Below are 18,691 nucleotides of genomic sequence, written 5' to 3'. Positions count from 1 at the left end.
AATGCCAGGGAGGAGTCTTGTCTGCAGGGACTGATGGACTGATAGGACTTTCAGTTCTATGGAGAGACTGGAATGGAGCAGGTCCAGAGGCTAATTATTTTATCTTGGGCTGGCTTTAGCTTCGTCATTCCTTGCTCCACTCTGAATGCACTCCTGAAGATGAGGAGGAGGAGGAGGAGGAGGAGGAGGAGGAGGAGGAGGAGGAGGAGGAGGAGGAGGAGGAGGAGGAGGAAAAGGAGGAAGAGGATGCTGCTGCTGATAGCTGTTAGACTGCTGAGGGAGCAGCGGGGCTGTGTCCCTGGCACCCGGCCGCCCACATGGCTTATGCCCCGAAATAATTACACGGAAACTGTATTCTTTTAAACACTGCCTGGCCCATTAGTTCCAGCCTCTTATTGGCTAGCTCTTACATATTGATCTAACCTATTTCTAATAATCTGTGTAGCCCACGAGGTGGCTTATCAGGAAAGATCTTAACCTGCGGCTGTGTCGGGAGTGAGAATCATGGCGACTCTTGACTCAGCTTTCTTTCTCCCAGCATTCTGTTCTGTTTACTCCACCCACCTATGGGTTGGCCTATCAAATGGGCCTAGGCAGTTTCTTTATTAATTAACCAATGAAAGCAACAGATCAGAAAGAAATCACTCCCACATCAATTCCCCTTTTTCTGTTTAAACAAAAAAGAAGGCTTTCATTTTAACATTGTAAAATTACATATAGCAAAACAGTTATCAAGCAAGAATTATAGTTACAATATTTATATCTATTTTATCTTTTGTCATAACTAAGGAAAACTTTAACTATCCATTCTTCAACTCCATAAAAGACTCCAGAAGGATATATTACCTAAGCAAATAAGAAATAAACGACAGAGACATCTCACTGCCTGGACAGTCACCCAAAGTTCCTCTGTACCGTTGGGGCATTCATCTTTGGCCTACAGGTCCATAGTATCCAGCAGACACCTCCACGAAGCAGGAAATTCCAAAGACAGTTCAGTCACTTTCTTCTGTATCCTGCAGAATGTCTCGCAGACTCTTTCATGAATCAGGAACCCCGAAAGACTATCTCACCTTTAGGCAAGTTCAGCAGTCCTCTTTCTGCGGGTTCTTTGTGTCCAGTTTATGCATCAGTCCAGGCAAGATGAGTTTCTTGCCCAAATTGCTAACCAACTCCATAAGGGGCCTCTTCGATACCCATCTTCCTTTTGAAGTAGATTGGTGCTGCCAGGAGCAGATGTGTCTCATTGTCATGAAAAGCCCTAAGTTATTAAAATATTTTAAATGCCATATTCTGCAGTCTTTGAAAGACATGAAGAATGCCTATCTAACTGAAGTATATCTCTATATATCTAGAAAATCTAACTCACATGACTACAAGCTTTACTATTATCAATGATTATCCATTAACAACCTATATTTCCTAATTATACATTACATTTTAAAAATGAACTACACAATCACAATACCTTAATCAAGATCAGAAATACATATACATATAACAAAATTGACCTTAAAATCCATACCAATGCAAATTATTCATATCTACATCATATCCCCCTTTAAATGTAAAAGAACATTTATAAACATACTGATGGCAAGAAATACAGATAGGTTGGAGGCAGGGTTCTTTTCTTATCTCTACAGGAAAATACTCATCTTCAAAGAAATTAAGGGACCCTGAATATTTAATTACTGATGGATGGACACATTTAGTAAGTATTAATTTTTTATATATATGTCTTATTAAATATTTCTTTATAAATATCTAGAGCAGGTTTTGGAGTTGGACTATGGCTCAGTCCCTCTTTAATCCCAAGCTTGTTGATAAGAGATATTTTAGAGTTTCTGTCTCAGGTCAGGAGCCATGAAATGGGACAGAATAAGAATAATTATGTTCTTGATAAACTTTCTTTGCTTTTCCTCATATCTGTGTCTTTCTTTATATGTCAGTATATGTCCTTGTTGTTAATGTTTAAATTTCCCATAACAAACAACAGTAATCTTTAAAGTTTCCAGGATGAAGATGGGGCCCCACGACATCAACTCAATCTGGTTTTTATGACGTCATGAATATTTTTTTAAGCGCTAAAATTAGACCTGTTTTTTGGCATCAACTGCATGAGACAATTTCGAATGGTGCACATTTTTGACAACACTCTGGCCAGACCTTCTCAAAATGCTCAGAGACTAGTTGTAATTTTCTTAGGTCAAAGGTTAATTTGGGAATTTATTATCATTTGCTTTCACAGGAGCCTCTAAGAAGAACATCACCCCCATGTCAGCTAGAAGCAATTTTAGAGGACTACGTCCCCTCTCCCAACAGAGTTTGCCCTCAGGGTTAGGGACATCTTTTAGTGGTTGGTTTAGGGTTGAGGGGATGAGGAGATATTTTATGGAATTAGGGGTATTTTCAAAAAAAGGGGGGATTAACTGGTTTGATGGGATGATTGGTTTTTGTGAATTACTGTTTTTAGAAAATTGTATTGGTACTGTTTCCTGTATATTGATATATTGAATATTGAATGTGAGTGTTCCTATCTCTATTTTTGTATAAGAGTATGTTCATAACTTTGTCTATATTGTATTGATACATCTACCATATTACAATGTACATTTCTACCTCTGATACTATTTATATAATAACATTGTTTACATTTGATATGTAATGACATTGTTTACAGTTGAAGATCATTGTCTTCATATATTGCACAGTTGCTTATTCTTTTAGTCTTCAAGTTAGATAGGTATGGAGAATTATATGTTTGCCATATTTATTTTTAGGTTAATCAGGTCTTTTAGATACACAGAGATTATATTTAGTATAGATAGTATAATCTTCAGCCTCTTCAAAGAGCTGTAGAAAATGGCCTTTAATCTAACCTAGAATTCTGTGCCAACGAGACACAATTACTCCTGGCAATGCCACTCTACTCCTGAAAGAACGTTGAGCACCAAAGACACTCCACTGGGAGCTTGTCTTCTTGGCAGAACTGGCCTTTGGGTTAAGAAAAGTCCATACCTCAACTTCTGACAATGAAACAGGATTGTCTTATCCTGCCAAGACAGGGTAGGAGGTTATAAGAAAGTTCCTTGCCTTTAATAATGGGATGTCAGTTATGCTAAGCCTTAGCCAAAGTTGGTTGACTCAACATTGCAAACGAGACTTTGGGTGATTGCCCAGGTAGTCAGTTGTCTCTGTCAATTGTTGCACATTTTGGATATCTCTCGTTTGTTAAGTAATATTTATTCCCTTCTCAGATCTTTGACGGAGTTGAAGATTATATAATTGTAGTTACTCTCTACATTATTTAGACTCCTTGAGATAGAATGTCTAGCAAAACTTTTGTTCTCAATATTGTTTGTTATATTTATTATTTGTTATTATTGTATATAGTTGTATTTGGTTTAGTTCTGTCTTATTTAGACAAAGGGGGGGGGAGATGTAGGGTTAAGCCCAACCTTAGGGGGTGTGTTTGCCTCGGGCTAATGTTTACCTATAAATCTGCCAGGCTTGTGCCCAGCCGCCCCTTCTGCTTCCTGTTCTCTGCGGGAACCGTGGTACTGTAAGTCTATTTCCCATTTAAAACTGTCTGCATTCATTTACGCTGCTACATTAGACACTTTTAATGCAGCAGAAAACTAACTTTCTATATTCCAAGAGCTAGAAAGTCATCGGACAGCATCCTGTTGTAGCATGAATTCTAATGGTATTAATAATAAAGTCCCAGAGTCAGATATAAGGGTTAATGCTGAATGTCAGAGAAACAGAGCACCAGCCACTATCAATGCTCAAAACTGAGGGGTGGGCCTGTAACATTGCATCTCCAGACTGCATCTGTCTCCAACAAACCTCAGACTGCAAGGGGCTCCTGTCTCCTCCTGCCCATGCTCATCTCTGCACCCAGCCATATCTCTCCTGTCTCCACCTCCCTAGTGCTGGGATAAAGGCGTGCTCCACCACTGCCCAGCTCCCTAGTGCTGGGATAAAGGTGTGCTTCACCACTGAGTGATACCAAGTGCTGGGTTTAAAGGTGTGTGCCACCATTACCTGACCTCTGGTGGTGGCTTAGCTCTGCATTCTGATATTCAAGAAAGCTTTATTTGTTAAAACACAAAGTATCATTGCATCTTGGGCTTCTAAAGTGACTCCCCTATCTCCTTGTCCTCAACTCTATGTTCTATCAACCAATGTATTTAAAAGTTGACTTGATTCATGACTTTCTGTCTTCTATAAAACATTTAGAACAAGGAAAGATATAAGACCTTAATAAAACTGCTTGTATAGTGGAACACAGAATGTGGGAACCTAACTCTGTGTTCCCAGGCAATGGTCTCTCAATGGCTTCAGAATAGATGCTCTCTTATTCTTTTGAGGACTGTTATTGTGTTTTGCACCTCAAACACCGTCCTTGACTCAGGCTCTTCAGCTTGTCCTGCTGTCACCCAGCACACACCTGTGTGGCTGCTACAGCCGGCAGGGATCACAGAGCCCCCTGTATCCTGACCTGGCTCTTGAGATCTCCACTGACTGCAGCTGTGCTCTTCCTTCTGTTGGCACTGAGCTTGGTTTTGATTAAACCCCTGAGATGAAGCCGATTTTGTGTGGGCAGAAGCTGCAAAGTAAGGATTGGAGAGATGGCTCAGCAGTGAGAGCACTTGCTGGTCTTGTATAGAGCTCAGCCATTTTTAACCCCAGCTCCAGGGGAGCCTCTGCCCTCTTCTGGTCCTCAGGAGCACTTTATGCACGTAGTACCTGTCCATACATCTAGACAAGACGCTCACACACATAAAGGTACACCAAGATTATACAAATCATTACGCTTAAAAATCCAGCTACGTATTTTTATTTTTTCCCAGAACTGACTTTTTCTCATCCTGTATCACAGAGGGAATCATAAAGCAATTCACAGAATTACAAAGGTCAATCAGTCAAGTAGTTAATGAGTGTTAAATTAGTATATTGTGTTAAATTATTAACAATGTCCCTTGGCCTCACCAACAAGATGCAAAGGGGGAGGGCAATGTGGGAAGAGGCGAGAATTGAGCTCACCATTGTTCAACCTTTTTTTCATGAACAAACTGCCCATGAGGTCCCTCTGCATCTGGTGGCAGAAGGGCCAAGTACACAGGGGTCTCTGCTCCTTCTTCAGGGCTCTTGGGGGCCTTTGGTCCTGCCATGTCTGTTCTCACCCACCCAGGGCAACAGGCATTGAGGAGGATCTTGTCCCCTTTCCTCTGCTCGCTGAGTTTCCGGGCATGGATTCTCGACAGAACTGTCACCCCAATCTTGGTCACCCCGTAAGCACTCTTAGGCCAGCCTTCTTTCTCATGCACTCCTTTCTTTGTGTCTTCCACAAACTTGTTCATGAGCCCCACCAGCTCCTCCTCTGTGATGGTGTCACTTCGAAACTTCTGCTGGAGCTCCGGGCTGCAGTTTTTCAGGGCCTTGAGACTCTCCGTACTTGATACGTTCACCACTCTGCCTAAAACACACAGAGATTGCTATGCAGTGATGTATATGCAAGGACGGCACTTTACCTCTGGAGAGATTTTACACCAGGAAGCTTCCATGTGAGAGAGGATGTGCAGAACAGGACTGAGGTAGCATAAGAAATTGTATTCTTCAAGGTTTGGATGGATATAGAGGCCAGGTGACCATGGAAACAGCAGTCTTTAGAGGTTCTAGAGATCCAGAGGAGCAGACAGGAGAGAGGACATGAGTTCAGATAAGGTATACTTCCTCAGGTCTAAACCAGACCCTCACAGTCCTACAAGGGCTCACTTGTCATTGCTGGTGCATGGTTAATGAAGTTGGTTCACATGCTTTGCAAATAACATAGGGTATTACCAGTACTTGATTTTAAAAAAAGTATAATAGTTTGTGTTGCAGAATATGACCAAGTTGATGGAGAGCTAACATCAGCCTGTAGTAAGGACAGGTGATATTATTAAGTGGTAAGAACCATACATACTAAAGGTTGGGGCTCTTTCCTGAAGTATCTTTGGGAGAAGACACGAATACACTGAGCATAGGAAACCTGGAGAGGGCATGCTCAAGATAGGAGGCCTCCTGAGTGGGGTTGTAGGTCCCCAGTCCAGACCTGCTGTGGAGCTGAGTGAGGGACGCACTGTGTGGGCACAGTCTGAGATCTTATGGGCAGGGCATTGTGACCAGCAGGGTACGGTTGGTGTGCCCCTAAAGTGTGAGCATGTGGAACAACAGACCTTGGAAGCACAGCGGATGGTTAAAGAGGAGTCGGACATGCAAAGAGAGAATCAGGGGCCACAAAGAATTGAGACCCAAAAAGCAGAGACTCTGACCAAGTTTCATAGAGGCTGAGGCTAGAGGGAGAGGAGCGGCCTGGAAAGCACCCACAGACTCACCTCCGGGTTTCATTATTGGGAGCAGCTCAGTGCAGACATCTTGGGTACCAAAAAAGTTTGTTTTCATTGTCACTTCTGCTTGAATGTGGAAGGGGGTTGGGTCAGCATCTTCCAGAGGAGAAAGAGAATGGATTAACTGGGTGGGACCTGACCCAGAGCCTCAGAGATCCACTTCCAACTATTTAGTCAGGGCACTGCCCCACTGTCAATCAGAAAGGTTCCTTGTTTTGAAGGAGAGCAGGACTGAATTGCTGGAGTGCCTGGGGGAGGCTGAGTACCAGGATCTTAATGTAACACCTCTTTCCCCTGCTCTTTCTCTCCCTTCAATTTCTGGTTTATTTCACTCTCAGAGAAGTTGCATTCAAGTATCCCCAACCCAACTATTCAACAAGTTGATATATGATTAACTCGTTCTAGTTAGAGAAACACAAGGTCCAAGGAGGCTCTGCTCTGCCTGCAGCACCCACCCTGGTCCTTATCTCCCAGGGGACTTGTTTTAGACTCCCACGACAGACTGCCCCTGCCCTAGCAATGCTCCCCTGAGAAGCAGAGCCCACCTGTTACCGCTGGGGACCGCCTCCCCTCCCAACACCCCAGGGCTTACTCTTGAAGGCAATGCCCGCATTGTTGACCAGCACGTCCAGTCCCCCGTATTCTTTGAGCAAAAAGTCGCGCAGGGCACGGATGCTCTGCAGGTCGTCGATGTCCAGCTGGTGGAAGCGCGGGCTCAGGCCTTCTGCCTGCAGCTGCTGCACTGCAGCCTTGCCCCTTGCCTCGTCCCGCGCGGTGAGCACCACGACCCCCAAGAACTTCCGACAGAGGTCACGAGTGATGGCTAAGCCGATGCCCTTGTTACCCCCGGTCACCAGCGCCACGCGGCTGCAGGACGACATGGCTGGGTGGCTGTAGGGTGGCGGTCCGGTTGGAGAGCAGTGAACCTGGGACAAGCTCTGTAGCCCGGAAGTAGCTGCAGGGGAGCTAAAAGCAGGATTTTTCTAGGGGAGATGAGTTGGCTCAACTCAGGCCCCGCCCCCAGGAGGGCGTGGTGAGGCCGGAGACTGGGTGGGTCATCTTGCTTTAGACTTCCTGAAACTGTGCTTTTGTAGCTTTGGTGTCTAGTTAGGTGGTGCTGACTCAGGTTCGTGGTATCAGGCTCAGCTTTATAAAAGTTTATACTGAAGGAAACTGCCTGATCCTTTGATAGCTCAGAGCATGCAGGGTGTTTTATGTCGTTAAAACCCAACCATAAAAAACGGCTGGATATTTTCCTTAGGGCAACTTGAAAGCCAGCAGCCAGGGAAGACTGCAGGGGAAGGTCGGAGAGAGGGTGCTGCGGCTGTCCAACTGGCAGTCAGGCTTTCGCATTGCCAATGTTACTGACTCTTCGTCTGTGCTTGTCTGGATTTGCACTTTTTCCCCAACTTGTACACCAGACCTCTGTACCTAGTCTTCCTGGTGTCTAGTAAAATAATCCGCTGCCCTTTAAGTAGCAGGAACTAGAGTTGTGGGATGAACTCTTAGAGAAGGTGAGAAATCGGAGTCCTGTTGAATTTCCCTCTGCACATAAAGCAAAGCTGCTGGATAATGCTTGGGCAGAAGCATTCCCCCAACCGCACGGGCTTCTCTTTACACACTTCTAATGCCTGCCTTTGCTGGAGGTAAGGACTGATGTGTACAGAGGCAAGGACCATCAGGGAAGGCAGCTCTTCTTCACTCAAAACAGCACACGATGCTCCCTTTATTCCCCTTTGAAGATGACGGGATGCTCTGTGCTCAGACAGTCTACAGTAGGTTCAGCAGAGGGGAACGAATCCTCACTGTTTCCTGACACCCAGGAACTAGGGATCCAAGGTCAAGTTCCATTTCCTTACTCTTCAGTTGGTTGCTAGTGCCATGGTGGCCCTTTAAATGAAGTAAGACATTTGAGTTGCACTGACCTCAGTATGCACAAGGGTGGTGGGATTGGGAATACAGTGAAATCCAGGAAACAGATAAGACCTTTCCATGACGGAAGATTCTGTTGTTTCCTATAGATTGCATGTAGTAAATTCCCATCAGTCCAGCCCTCTAGTCAGCTGTTTACCAAGCATTTTAGATACCCAGGCCCCAGAATATTCTTGTTCTGCAGTCTCTACACAGACCTGGAACTGCTAGGCTGAAATCCCCAAACCAGGGAAAGAATCACAGCCTGAAAATGGAAAAGGAACCAGAAGAAGAGACACTTTGTTTCTGAACCTAGACCTGGAGAAAAAGTTCTTGGACTCTGCAACTTGACTGGCCAGTCTCTGAGGCTCTAGAGCCTGCAATACCACCCCACCAGGGGGCCCCCAGTCACAGGCCCAGAGCCTTGGAATCCCCAAGCCTCTTCCCCTCTGTAAACTTCTCTGCCAGCTGGTGGGGTCTCTCCTGCACTGTTCCTGTTGCAGCTGCTGCTGCTGTTGCTTCGTTTTGGCATTGGAGTTGTTCTCCTGGTGGTGATTCGGGTCCGGACTTTGAACATAACACGTTCATATCAGAAAAAGGGCTGACAAGTATGCCATGACTCAGCAGGTGACTGTTAATCCCAGTAATCTGGTTTCAGTCCTTGGAAGGCCTGCAAAGGTGGAGGGAATGGCTGATTCCATGAAGTTGTCCTGACACCTCTGCTGGTTTACATGGTGTTTGGTCTGCACACACGCAGGCACACACACACACACACACACACACACTCAAACACCATATCCCCACGACACCCACACCTACACTATACTACCCACATTCCAGACATACATACACAGCATAAACACACACAACCCCAAAGCAAACCCCCCAGACAGTACACACACCATACAAATACACCACACCATACACACATACACACTACCACACACTATACCATATACACTACACTACACACCACATGTAGAAATAACACACACAAAACACACACCACCACATATACATACTTGTGGACTCTCGCGTCCAAACACCGAGGAGGAGTAGCCCCCAGAGACCACCTCACACACCACAGCCAATGCAAAAGCAGGAGGATTTTATCAATTCTGTCATGATAGGGTCATCCAGCATTCGGGAAGCCGAGAGACCTTGAATAGTTGGCACAGGCTACTTTTAAAGGAGAAGGCCACAGAAGCAATGTGGATTGTGATTGGCTTATTCAAAAGGGCTATTATCAATAATTGGCTGGAGAGCTGTTGCCAGATCAGATGAGGTAAGAGGTCATTTTGACCCCGTTTCCCAGGGGACCGAATCAATAATATACATATATGGGTAATTGTTCGGGTACTGAGTACGTGCGTGTGTAGCTGTTAGGTCCTTGGTTCCCAGGGGAGGAGGGGAAGCACTATGGCACAGAGGCTGAGAGGATTCAGAATTGTCAAAAATGGCTTCAGGATTGTCTTAAAGTCTTACAATACCACACACATATAACACATCACACATATCACATACCACACAACATACCCACAGAGGACACATACCATACATATACCATACCACTCACAAACCACACCACACACCAATCATACACATTTACCACACAGCATCACAGACACAAATAATTCCTGTCATCACCCACCACACCACACGCAAGACACACATCACACAAAAACACACCACACAAACACAACCATACCACATATACAATACACATCACACCACACATCATAACACATATCATACCATACACACACCATACACATCACACACACATGCTACACCACTACAACCATACCACATATACACACATTCCATACACACACCACCACACCCCTACCACACACATACATACCATACCAGACACATCACACCCATACCACACACACACACCATATACACGTACCATACACACACACATAAACCATACATATCATACACACATGCCACACCACTACAACAACCATAGCACACACACAACACACACACCATACACACACACCACCACACCACTACCACAAACATACATACCACACCACAGACACACCACACCCATACCACACACCCACCATATACACTTACCACACACACACATTAACCATACGCATCATACACACATGCCACACCACTACACCCATACCACACACACACTACACACACACACCATACACACATACCATATCCCTCAGACCATACACACACCACACCCATACACCATACACACGTACCATACCACACCACACTCACACACACACACATACAGAGGAGTTCATTCTATAATGTTCGTTACTCTAGAGATTTTGGTTATTTGTATCCAAATTATACAAATGGCATCAATGTCTGGTAACAACATTTTTGACATTTTTATACTTCAAATCCTGATGCTTCCTCATTTAATTAGTATCTAAAACGTTCTGTAGTCAATGAGGTGGGATTAAAAATTAATTAAACAATTATTAAGAAAAAGAGAGCCAATATTAGAGTAACTACATTGAAATTTCCATTTCTAACCATTTAAAAATAAGCAAATTCATCAAATACAAACAACTGTAAATATACAGAAACCATACAGTGGATCTTGTAAATTTGAGACATTGGTTTCATCTGTAATTTTCACTTCATTTGGCAAAATTCTATTCTTTATTTTTTAAATTTGGTAATCTGTGTCACGTGTAAATGTAATGACAGAATCAGAGGGTGTAAAAGATGATGCAGGACAATCGTCTATATTCTGTCAATTATATTTTAAATAAATGCTGATTGGCTGGTAGCCAGGTAGGAAGTAAAGGCAGGAAAACCAGACAGGGAGAAGAGGTGGGGCAATGAGAACAGGAGTATTCTGGGAAGAAGGAAGCTCTTTCAGCAGTCCTGCCCAGATCACTGAAGAAGCAGGATGTGACCTGCCCCGCTGAAAAAGGTACTGAGGCATGTGGATAACATAGATAAGAATAATGTGTTATTATAAGCTACAAGAGCTAATAAGAGGCCCAAGCTAATGGGCCAATTAGTTCATAATCTTATGGAGACCTCTGTGTGATTTTCTTTGGGGCTACCGGCTGCGGGATTCAGGCAGGATTGAAACCCCAACAAGCAGGCCCTCATGCAAGAAATTGCTCTTGTTTGGACTGTTGCATAAACTAGACATAAAGAACCCGGAGAGAGAGGACTGTTGAAGTTGCCTAAAGGTGAGATGGTCCTTCGGGGTTCCTGATTCATGAAAGAGTCTGTTGCGAGACATTCTGCAGGATACTGAAAAAGTGACTGAACTGTCATTGGAATTTTTTGCATCATGGAAAGGTCTGCTGGATGCTATGGGCCTGTATGCTGAAGATGGATGCCCCAAGGATACAAAAGAATTTTGGGTGACTGTCCAGGCAGCGAGATGTCTCTGTCATTTCTAGGCTTTTGGAAGTTGCTTATAATGCACTTCCTATTTGCTTAAGTAATATTATCTCCTTCTGGAGTCTTTGATGGAGTTGAAGAATTTATATAGTTTTCCTTAGTTATGATAAAAGATAAAGTAGATATAAATATTGTAACTATAATTTCTGCTTGATAACTTTTGTTATATGTAATTTTACTATGTTAAAGTTAAAGCCTTCCTTTTTGTTTAAACAGAAAAAGGGGAAATGGTGTAGGAGGTCCTTTTGACTATGTGTTGCTTTCATTGATAGAATAAAGAAACTGCCTTGGCCTTTTGAGAGGTCAGCACTTAGGTAGGCAGAGTAGACAGAACTGAATGCTGGTAAGACAGGGAGCCGCCATGAAGCTACCAGGTCAGACATGCTGAATCTTTCCTGGTAAGCCACAACCTCTTGGTGACATACAGATTATTAGAAATGGGTTGAATCAAGATGTGAGAGTTAGCCAATAAGAGGCTAGAACTAATGGGCCAGGCAGTGTTTAAACGAATACAATTTCTGTGTGGTTATTTTGGGTGTAAGCTAGCCAGACAGCCAGGACCAAAAGCAGGCCCGCGCCTCCTGTTACAAAAAGATGATAATTGAGAGGCGAATCCTAGTGGCTATTAGTTTCCATATGATGCTTCCTTAATGGCTTCACCTGTGTTCCTCTCTCCTAATGACGCTGTCCTGCCCACTGCTAAAGCCTCATCTCCAGCAGATCCTAGACTAGAGTGCTCGCCACGAGGGACCTCGGAACGTTCAACATGTGGAGCCTGCTTGCACAAAATGTGGTGCTTGGTCAAGGGAGGAACTGTGACAGAAAGTTCTTAAGAGAAGCTGTGTCTGCTGTGACAGAAAGCCAGGGAGGAGTCTTGTATGGACTGATAAGACTTTCAGTTCTATAGAGAGACTGGAATGGAGCAGGTTCAGAGGCTAATTACATCTTGGGCTGGTTTTAGCCTCTGGAACGGCCACTCCTTGTACCACTCTGAGCATACATCTGAAGATGATGAAGATGATGAGAATAATCAGGAGGAGGAGGAAGAGGGTCATGTTGCTGATACCTATTAGAAGCTCTTAATTCAACAGAACATAATCCAAGAACTAGAAATGTTGTAATATGAGTGGCGGGGCTGCGTCCCCAGCACCCTGGCCGCCTGGCTAGCTTATGTCCCGAAATAACAACACACAACTTGTATTCATTTAAACACTGCTTGGCCCTTTAGCTCTAGCCCTTACTGGCTAATTCTGATATCCCGATCAACCCATCTCTAATATTTTGTGAGCACCGGTCTTACCAGGAAGATTCTAGCCTACGTCCATCCTGGGTCGGAGCTTCATCGCATGTGTCTGCCAGGGAACGGGGCATGGCGTCTCTGCTCCAGAGAGCAGAGCTATAGAGTCTGAGCTCACTTCCTTTTCTTCCCAGCATTCTGTTCTGTTTATTCCTCCCACCTATGTTTTAACCTATGAGCCCAAGCAGTTTCTTTATTACTTAACCAATGACCTTCCTCCATCATAGAAAGTCATTAAAAAACATCTTGGGCTTATAAAATGGTTCCTTTTCTCATTGTACCCATTTCTCTGGTCTACCTACCATATATTTTAAATTTCCTTCATACTTTACTTTGCTCAATAAAACTTTATAGAACAAAGGAAGGTATAAAACCTATATAAAACTGCTTGTATGTGGGAACATAGAATGTGGTTCCCAGGCCATGGTCTCTCAATGGCTCGAGAATAAATGCTCTCTTATTCTTTTGAGGGCTGAGATTGTGTTTTGAACCTCAAACACCGTCCTTGACTCAGGCTCTTCAGCTTGTCCTGCTGTCACCCAGCACACACCTGTGTGGCTGCTACAACCGGCAGGGATCACAGAGCCCCCTATATTCTGATCTGGCTCTTGAGATCTCCACTGACTGCAGCTGTGCTCTTCCTTCTATTGGCCCTGACTTTGGTTTTGATTAAACCCCTGAGATGAAGCCGATTTTGTGTAGACAGAAGCTGCAAAGTAAGGACTGGAGAGATGGCTCAGCGGTGAGAGCACTTGCTGCTCTTGTAGAGACCTCAGCCATCTTTAACCCCAGCTCCAGGGAGCCTCTGCCCTCTGCTGGTCCTCAGGAGCACTTTATGCACGTAGTACCTGTCCATCCATCTAGACAAGACTCTCACACACATAAAGGAACACCAAGATTATACAAATCATTACGCTTCAAGAACAAGCCACATATTTTTATTTTTTTCCCAGAATTGACTTTTTCTCATCCTGTATCACAGAGGGAATCATAGAACAATTCACAGAATTACAAAGGTCAATCAGTCAAGTAGTTAAAGAGTATTAAATTAGTATATTGTGGTAGTATATTATCAATGTCCCTTGGCCTTCACCAACAGGATACAAAGAGAGGGAGAGGTGATGTGGGAAGAGGTGAGAGTTGAGCTCACCATTGTTCAACCTGTTTTTCCTGAACAAACTGCCCATGAGGTCCCTCTGCATCTGGTGGCAAAAGGGCCAAGTACACGGGGGTCTCTGCTCCTTCTTCGGGGCTCTTGGTGGCTTTTGGTCCTGCCATGTCTGTTCTCACCCACCCAGGGCAACAGGCATTGAGGAGGATCTTGTCCCCTTTCCTCTGCTCGCTGAGTTTCCGGGCATGGATTCTCGACAGGACTGTCACCCCAATCTTACTCACCCCATAAGCACTATTAGGCCAGCCTTCTTTCTCATGCACTCCTTTCTTTGTGTCCTCCACAAACTTGTTCATGAGCCCCACCAGCTCCTCCTCTGTGATGGTGTCGCTTCGAAACTTCTGCTGGAGCTCCGGGCTGCAATTTTTCAGGGCCCTGAGACTCAGCATGCTCGATACGTTCACCACTCTGCCTAAAACACACCACAAATTGCTATTTAAAGAGGTGTACGCAATGATGGTACTTTATCTTGCTGAGATTTTACACCAGGAAGCTTCCACGTGAGAGAGGATGTGCAGAACAGGACTGAGGTAGAAGAAGAAACTGTATTCTTTCCTTTAAGGTTCGGGTGGGCAGAGAAGTCAGGTCACCATGGAAACAGCAGCCTTTAGAGGTTCTAGAGATGCAGAGGAGCAGCCGGGAGAGAGGACATGAGTTCAGATGAGGTATACTTCCTCAGGTCTAAACCAGACACTCACAGTCCTACAGGGGCTCATTTGTCATTGCTGGTGCGTGGTCATTGAGTGGTGTTCACACGCCATGCAGATAACATGGGGTATCAGCAGTTCTTGATAACAGTTATGTCATAGTTAGTTCTGCAGAGCATGCACAAGTTGATGGAGAGCTAACATGAGCCTGTACTGCATTAAGGACAGGTGAGATTATCAAGTGGTGTGAACCATGCTAAAGGCTTGGGCTTGTCCCCTGAAGTATCTTTGGGAGGAGAAGACTTGGGTAGACAGGGTGTAGAAACCCTGGACATGGCATGCTCAGGAAAGGAGGCCTCCTGGGTGGGATTGCAGTTTCCCAGTAGAGACCTGCTGTGGAGCTGAGTGAGGGACGCACTGTGTGGGTACAGTCTGAGGTCTTATGGGGCAGGGCATTGTGACCAGCAGGGTGTGGTTGGTGTGTACCAGGTTTTAGAGAGGAATGGAATCCTAAAAGCCCCTAAAGTGTGAGCATGTGGAACAACAGACCTTGGAAGCACAGCGGATGGTTAAAGAGGAGTTGGACATGCAAAGAGAGAATCAGGGACCACAAAGAATTGAGACCCAAAAAGCAGAGACTATGTCCAAGTTTCAGAGAGGCTGAGGCTAGAGAGAGAGGAGCGGCCTGGAAAGCACCCACAGACTCACCTCGGGGTTTCATTAGAGGGAGCAGCTCAGTGCAGACATCTTGGGTACCAAAAAAGTTTGTTTTCAATGTCACTTCTGCTTGAATGTGGAAGGGGGTTGGGTCAGCATCTTCCGGGGGAGAAAGAGAATTGCGTTACTCCAGTGGGATAGTATAGACAGGACTGAGAGCCCTGGCAATCCACTGCCAAGTATTTAGTCAGGGCACCACCCCACTGCCAAGCTGAATATATTCTATCATTTTTGAAAGCACCCAGGGGTGGGGGTGGGGCTGGGGAAGGTTTATGTATCAAGATAGCATAGTAACCCCCCTCCCTTGCTCTTTTCTTTTTCTCCGCCCAATTCTTTGTTTATTTTACTACCAAGTAAGAATTCAATTCAAGTATACCCATGCCCACCTACTCAACTGCCGAGTGAAGGAAATCTGGAAAGCAGGGTAAAGCGGTCTAGTTGGGTAAACACAGGGCTCTGCTCTGCCTGCAGCCCCCACCCTGTTCCTTATCTCCCAGGGGACCTGTTGTAGACTCCCACAACACTTTCCCTGCCCTAGCAATGCTCCCCTGAGAAGCAGAGCCCACCCTGGCACCGCCGGGGAAGCCGCCTCCCCTTTTCACACCCAGGGCTTACTCTTGAAGGCAATGCCCGCGTTGTTGACCAGTATGTCCAGTCCCCCGTATTCCTTGAGCAAAAAGTCGCGCAGAGCGCGGATGCTCTGCAGGTCGTCGATGTCCAGCTGGTGGAAGCGCGGGCTCAGGCCCTCCGCCTGCAGCTGCTGCACCGCAGCCTTGCCCCTTGCCTCGTCCCGCGCGGTGAGCACCACGTCCCCCAAGAACTTCCGACAGAGGTCACGAGTGATGGCGAAGCCTATGCCCTTGTTAGCCCCGGTCACCAGCGCCACGCGGCTGCAGGATGACATAGCTGGGTGGGTGTAGAGTAGGGGTCGGAGAGCAGCGAACCTGGGGTTAACTCTGCAGTAGGAGGTAGCTGGACAGCCAGTCCACGCAGTGTTTTTCTAGCGGTTGTAAGTTGGAGAGGCCAGCATGGGCGCAATGCGCAGGCGCATCTCTTGATGCCGCCCCCAAGAGGGCGTGGCGTAGCAGGCGGCTTCTCTGGGTCTTGCTTTCTTGAGACTTTTGAAACTGGGCGATTGTCTTGCTGGTGTATATTTATGGAGTTGTGGCTCACCTTCGCAGGATTGACCTTTTTTTTTTTTTAAATAAAAATTTCCCATCAATGAAAATGCTACATTTCGCTAGCTCAGAGCATGCAGGGTGTTACTGGGTTTTAAAAACCAGCCACAAAAAACCGGCTGGGCCAGCTAGCTCACAGGTATTTCAGGCTTTCTTCTTAAGCCGACTTGAAAGCTATCAGCCAGGCAAGACTGCAGGGGAAGGTCGGAGAGGGTGCTGCAGCTGTCCAACTGGCTGTGAGGGCAGGTGGCTGAAAAATCTGGCAACCTGGGTTCAATCCCTGGAGCCCAGGCAAAGGCGGGATGAATGTCCTGATTCTCAGAAGTGGTTCTGACACTTCTGCAGGTTTGCAGTGGGGTTTGGTCCGGCACACGAAGGTGCACACACACATGCACAGACTCACTATTATGTATGTGAACAATAACTTTTTAAAAAATCAGGAATGATCCCAGATTTTCTCCAACTAAATAAATTGTAAGGATTTGTGTGTGTGTGTGTGTGTGTGTGTGTTGTGCCTCCATGTCTGTGTGGCTTGTGCATACTTGGTGTCATTGGAGCTCAGAAAGGGGTAACAGGTTTCCATGGCCTGGAGGTTGTTAGCCTTGTTGTCAGTGCTGGGCATCAGAAATTCCAGTGCTGTTAACTGCTGAGCCATCTCTGCTGCACCTGTGCCTTGAAGTTTTTGTGGAAATACTTGAAAAGTCTAGAGGTATTGTAAGAAATAATAGAGAAATTATACATATTTTCAAAAATATTAAAATACACATATGGAGAATGAGACAATCTTTCTTCCTATTCAGACTTCTCTTTTGTGTTCCTAATTAAGTCCTTTATCCTATATAATTTCATTGGAATTATAGATTTGTATCTATCACAGTGTTGGAGATCGGCTTCGACAAAGATTCTGTTTACCAGAGTAGGGGCCTGGGGATTAGAAAAATAAATCAATTGAAGGAAGATGTGAGTGAAAATAATAAACAGAAACATAGGATAGTACCAGGAGGGAGTTCGTGGGTACTGAATTCGCCAATGTTTAATTTCCACTAGCTTATCATACCCCTGGCCCCAAAAGATAGGAGTAAGATAACCAACTATATTAACATGATACAAGGAAATGAATATACCAGTTGAAGGTCGTAGGCTACATTCTTAAACATTCTGTTGCTAGAACAAGACAAGTATTGCTCACACCCTAGACCAAAAGCATTTTGTATGCAATCCACTCCCTGGGTGGAATCCATAGGCAGCTCCCTAAGGTAGTAAAATCTTAGTAGGATCCTTAGAGCTCTGTTTGAGGTAGAAACTGATCTACTTCTCTATACTTGAAATAGAAGGTCTGGATATTAGCCACACCTGTTGACAACAACCTTGAGAGAACAGAACCCTCAGCTCCACATCTAGGGTGGGGCCTTTATTTGAGGTAGAAGCACAATAGCCTTGAAGGAAAAGAAGTTCTAACTCTCTGACCTTCAGACAGCTTGGAAATAGGCTCACAGTTGTGGGCCTCTACCTCAGTCAAGACATGAAACACCCCATCAGTGCCTGGATCCCTCTTGTTGCTGTTTCTTGAGGAAACACCCCTGCATTGCTCCTCAGTGCTGAGCACTGTTAGGCAGGTGAAGCACACTGTGCTTGGTCTTGCTAAATGTTTCTCACTCTGGACAAGTTATCAGTTGTGCTTTTCTCCTTTATCACAGCGAGTATTTGCTGCAAGTTCCACACCACTGGAGCCCGTCTTCTGCTGTTGGACTTAGCCTGAGTTAGAAGGACGTGCATTGAATTAGTTGAGTACCAGAGCCACTCAGTGATCGTTCGGGGCCTGTAAGGAACCTCGAAGGCGGCAAGGGTCTTGCTGCAGAAGAGAATCATGGATGATTTAGGACCACCTGAAGGCACACTCAGCCCTCCTTCCTACTATGCGCTTCTGGGAACCACGCTAGGATCTTTCTGATCATTCCAGG

At 45.2% G+C, this 18,691-nt stretch overlaps 2 protein-coding genes across 2 annotated transcripts; both read right to left on the bottom strand.

Annotated features, from left to right (window-relative positions):
• Window positions 1-4,817: 4,817 nt before the first annotated feature.
• Window positions 4,818-7,416, bottom strand: LOC142843335 (carbonyl reductase [NADPH] 1-like). Its single transcript, XM_075960565.1, has 3 exons — window positions 6,991-7,416; window positions 6,387-6,494; window positions 4,818-5,485 (listed from the first exon to the last, which is right to left on the bottom strand). Exons 1-3 carry the CDS (start codon window positions 7,277-7,279, stop codon window positions 5,049-5,051), a joined length of 834 nt encoding a protein of 277 aa, XP_075816680.1. The 5' UTR covers window positions 7,280-7,416; the 3' UTR covers window positions 4,818-5,048.
• A 6,511-nt stretch (window positions 7,417-13,927) lies between these two features.
• On the bottom strand, window positions 13,928-16,614 carry LOC142843324 (carbonyl reductase [NADPH] 1). Its single transcript, XM_075960538.1, has 3 exons — window positions 16,168-16,614; window positions 15,544-15,651; window positions 13,928-14,600 (listed from the first exon to the last, which is right to left on the bottom strand). The coding sequence occupies exons 1-3, from the start codon at window positions 16,454-16,456 to the stop codon at window positions 14,164-14,166; spliced, it is 834 nt and encodes a 277-aa protein (XP_075816653.1). The 5' UTR covers window positions 16,457-16,614; the 3' UTR covers window positions 13,928-14,163.
• Between the last annotated feature and the right edge of the window lie 2,077 nt (window positions 16,615-18,691).

This window comes from Microtus pennsylvanicus, chromosome 1 (genome assembly GCF_037038515.1).
Source record: "Microtus pennsylvanicus isolate mMicPen1 chromosome 1, mMicPen1.hap1, whole genome shotgun sequence".
Classification (NCBI taxonomy): Eukaryota; Metazoa; Chordata; class Mammalia; order Rodentia; family Cricetidae; genus Microtus; species Microtus pennsylvanicus.
Note: the sequence above shows the minus strand (reverse complement) of the source record. Positions and strands in the feature narration are given on the sequence as shown.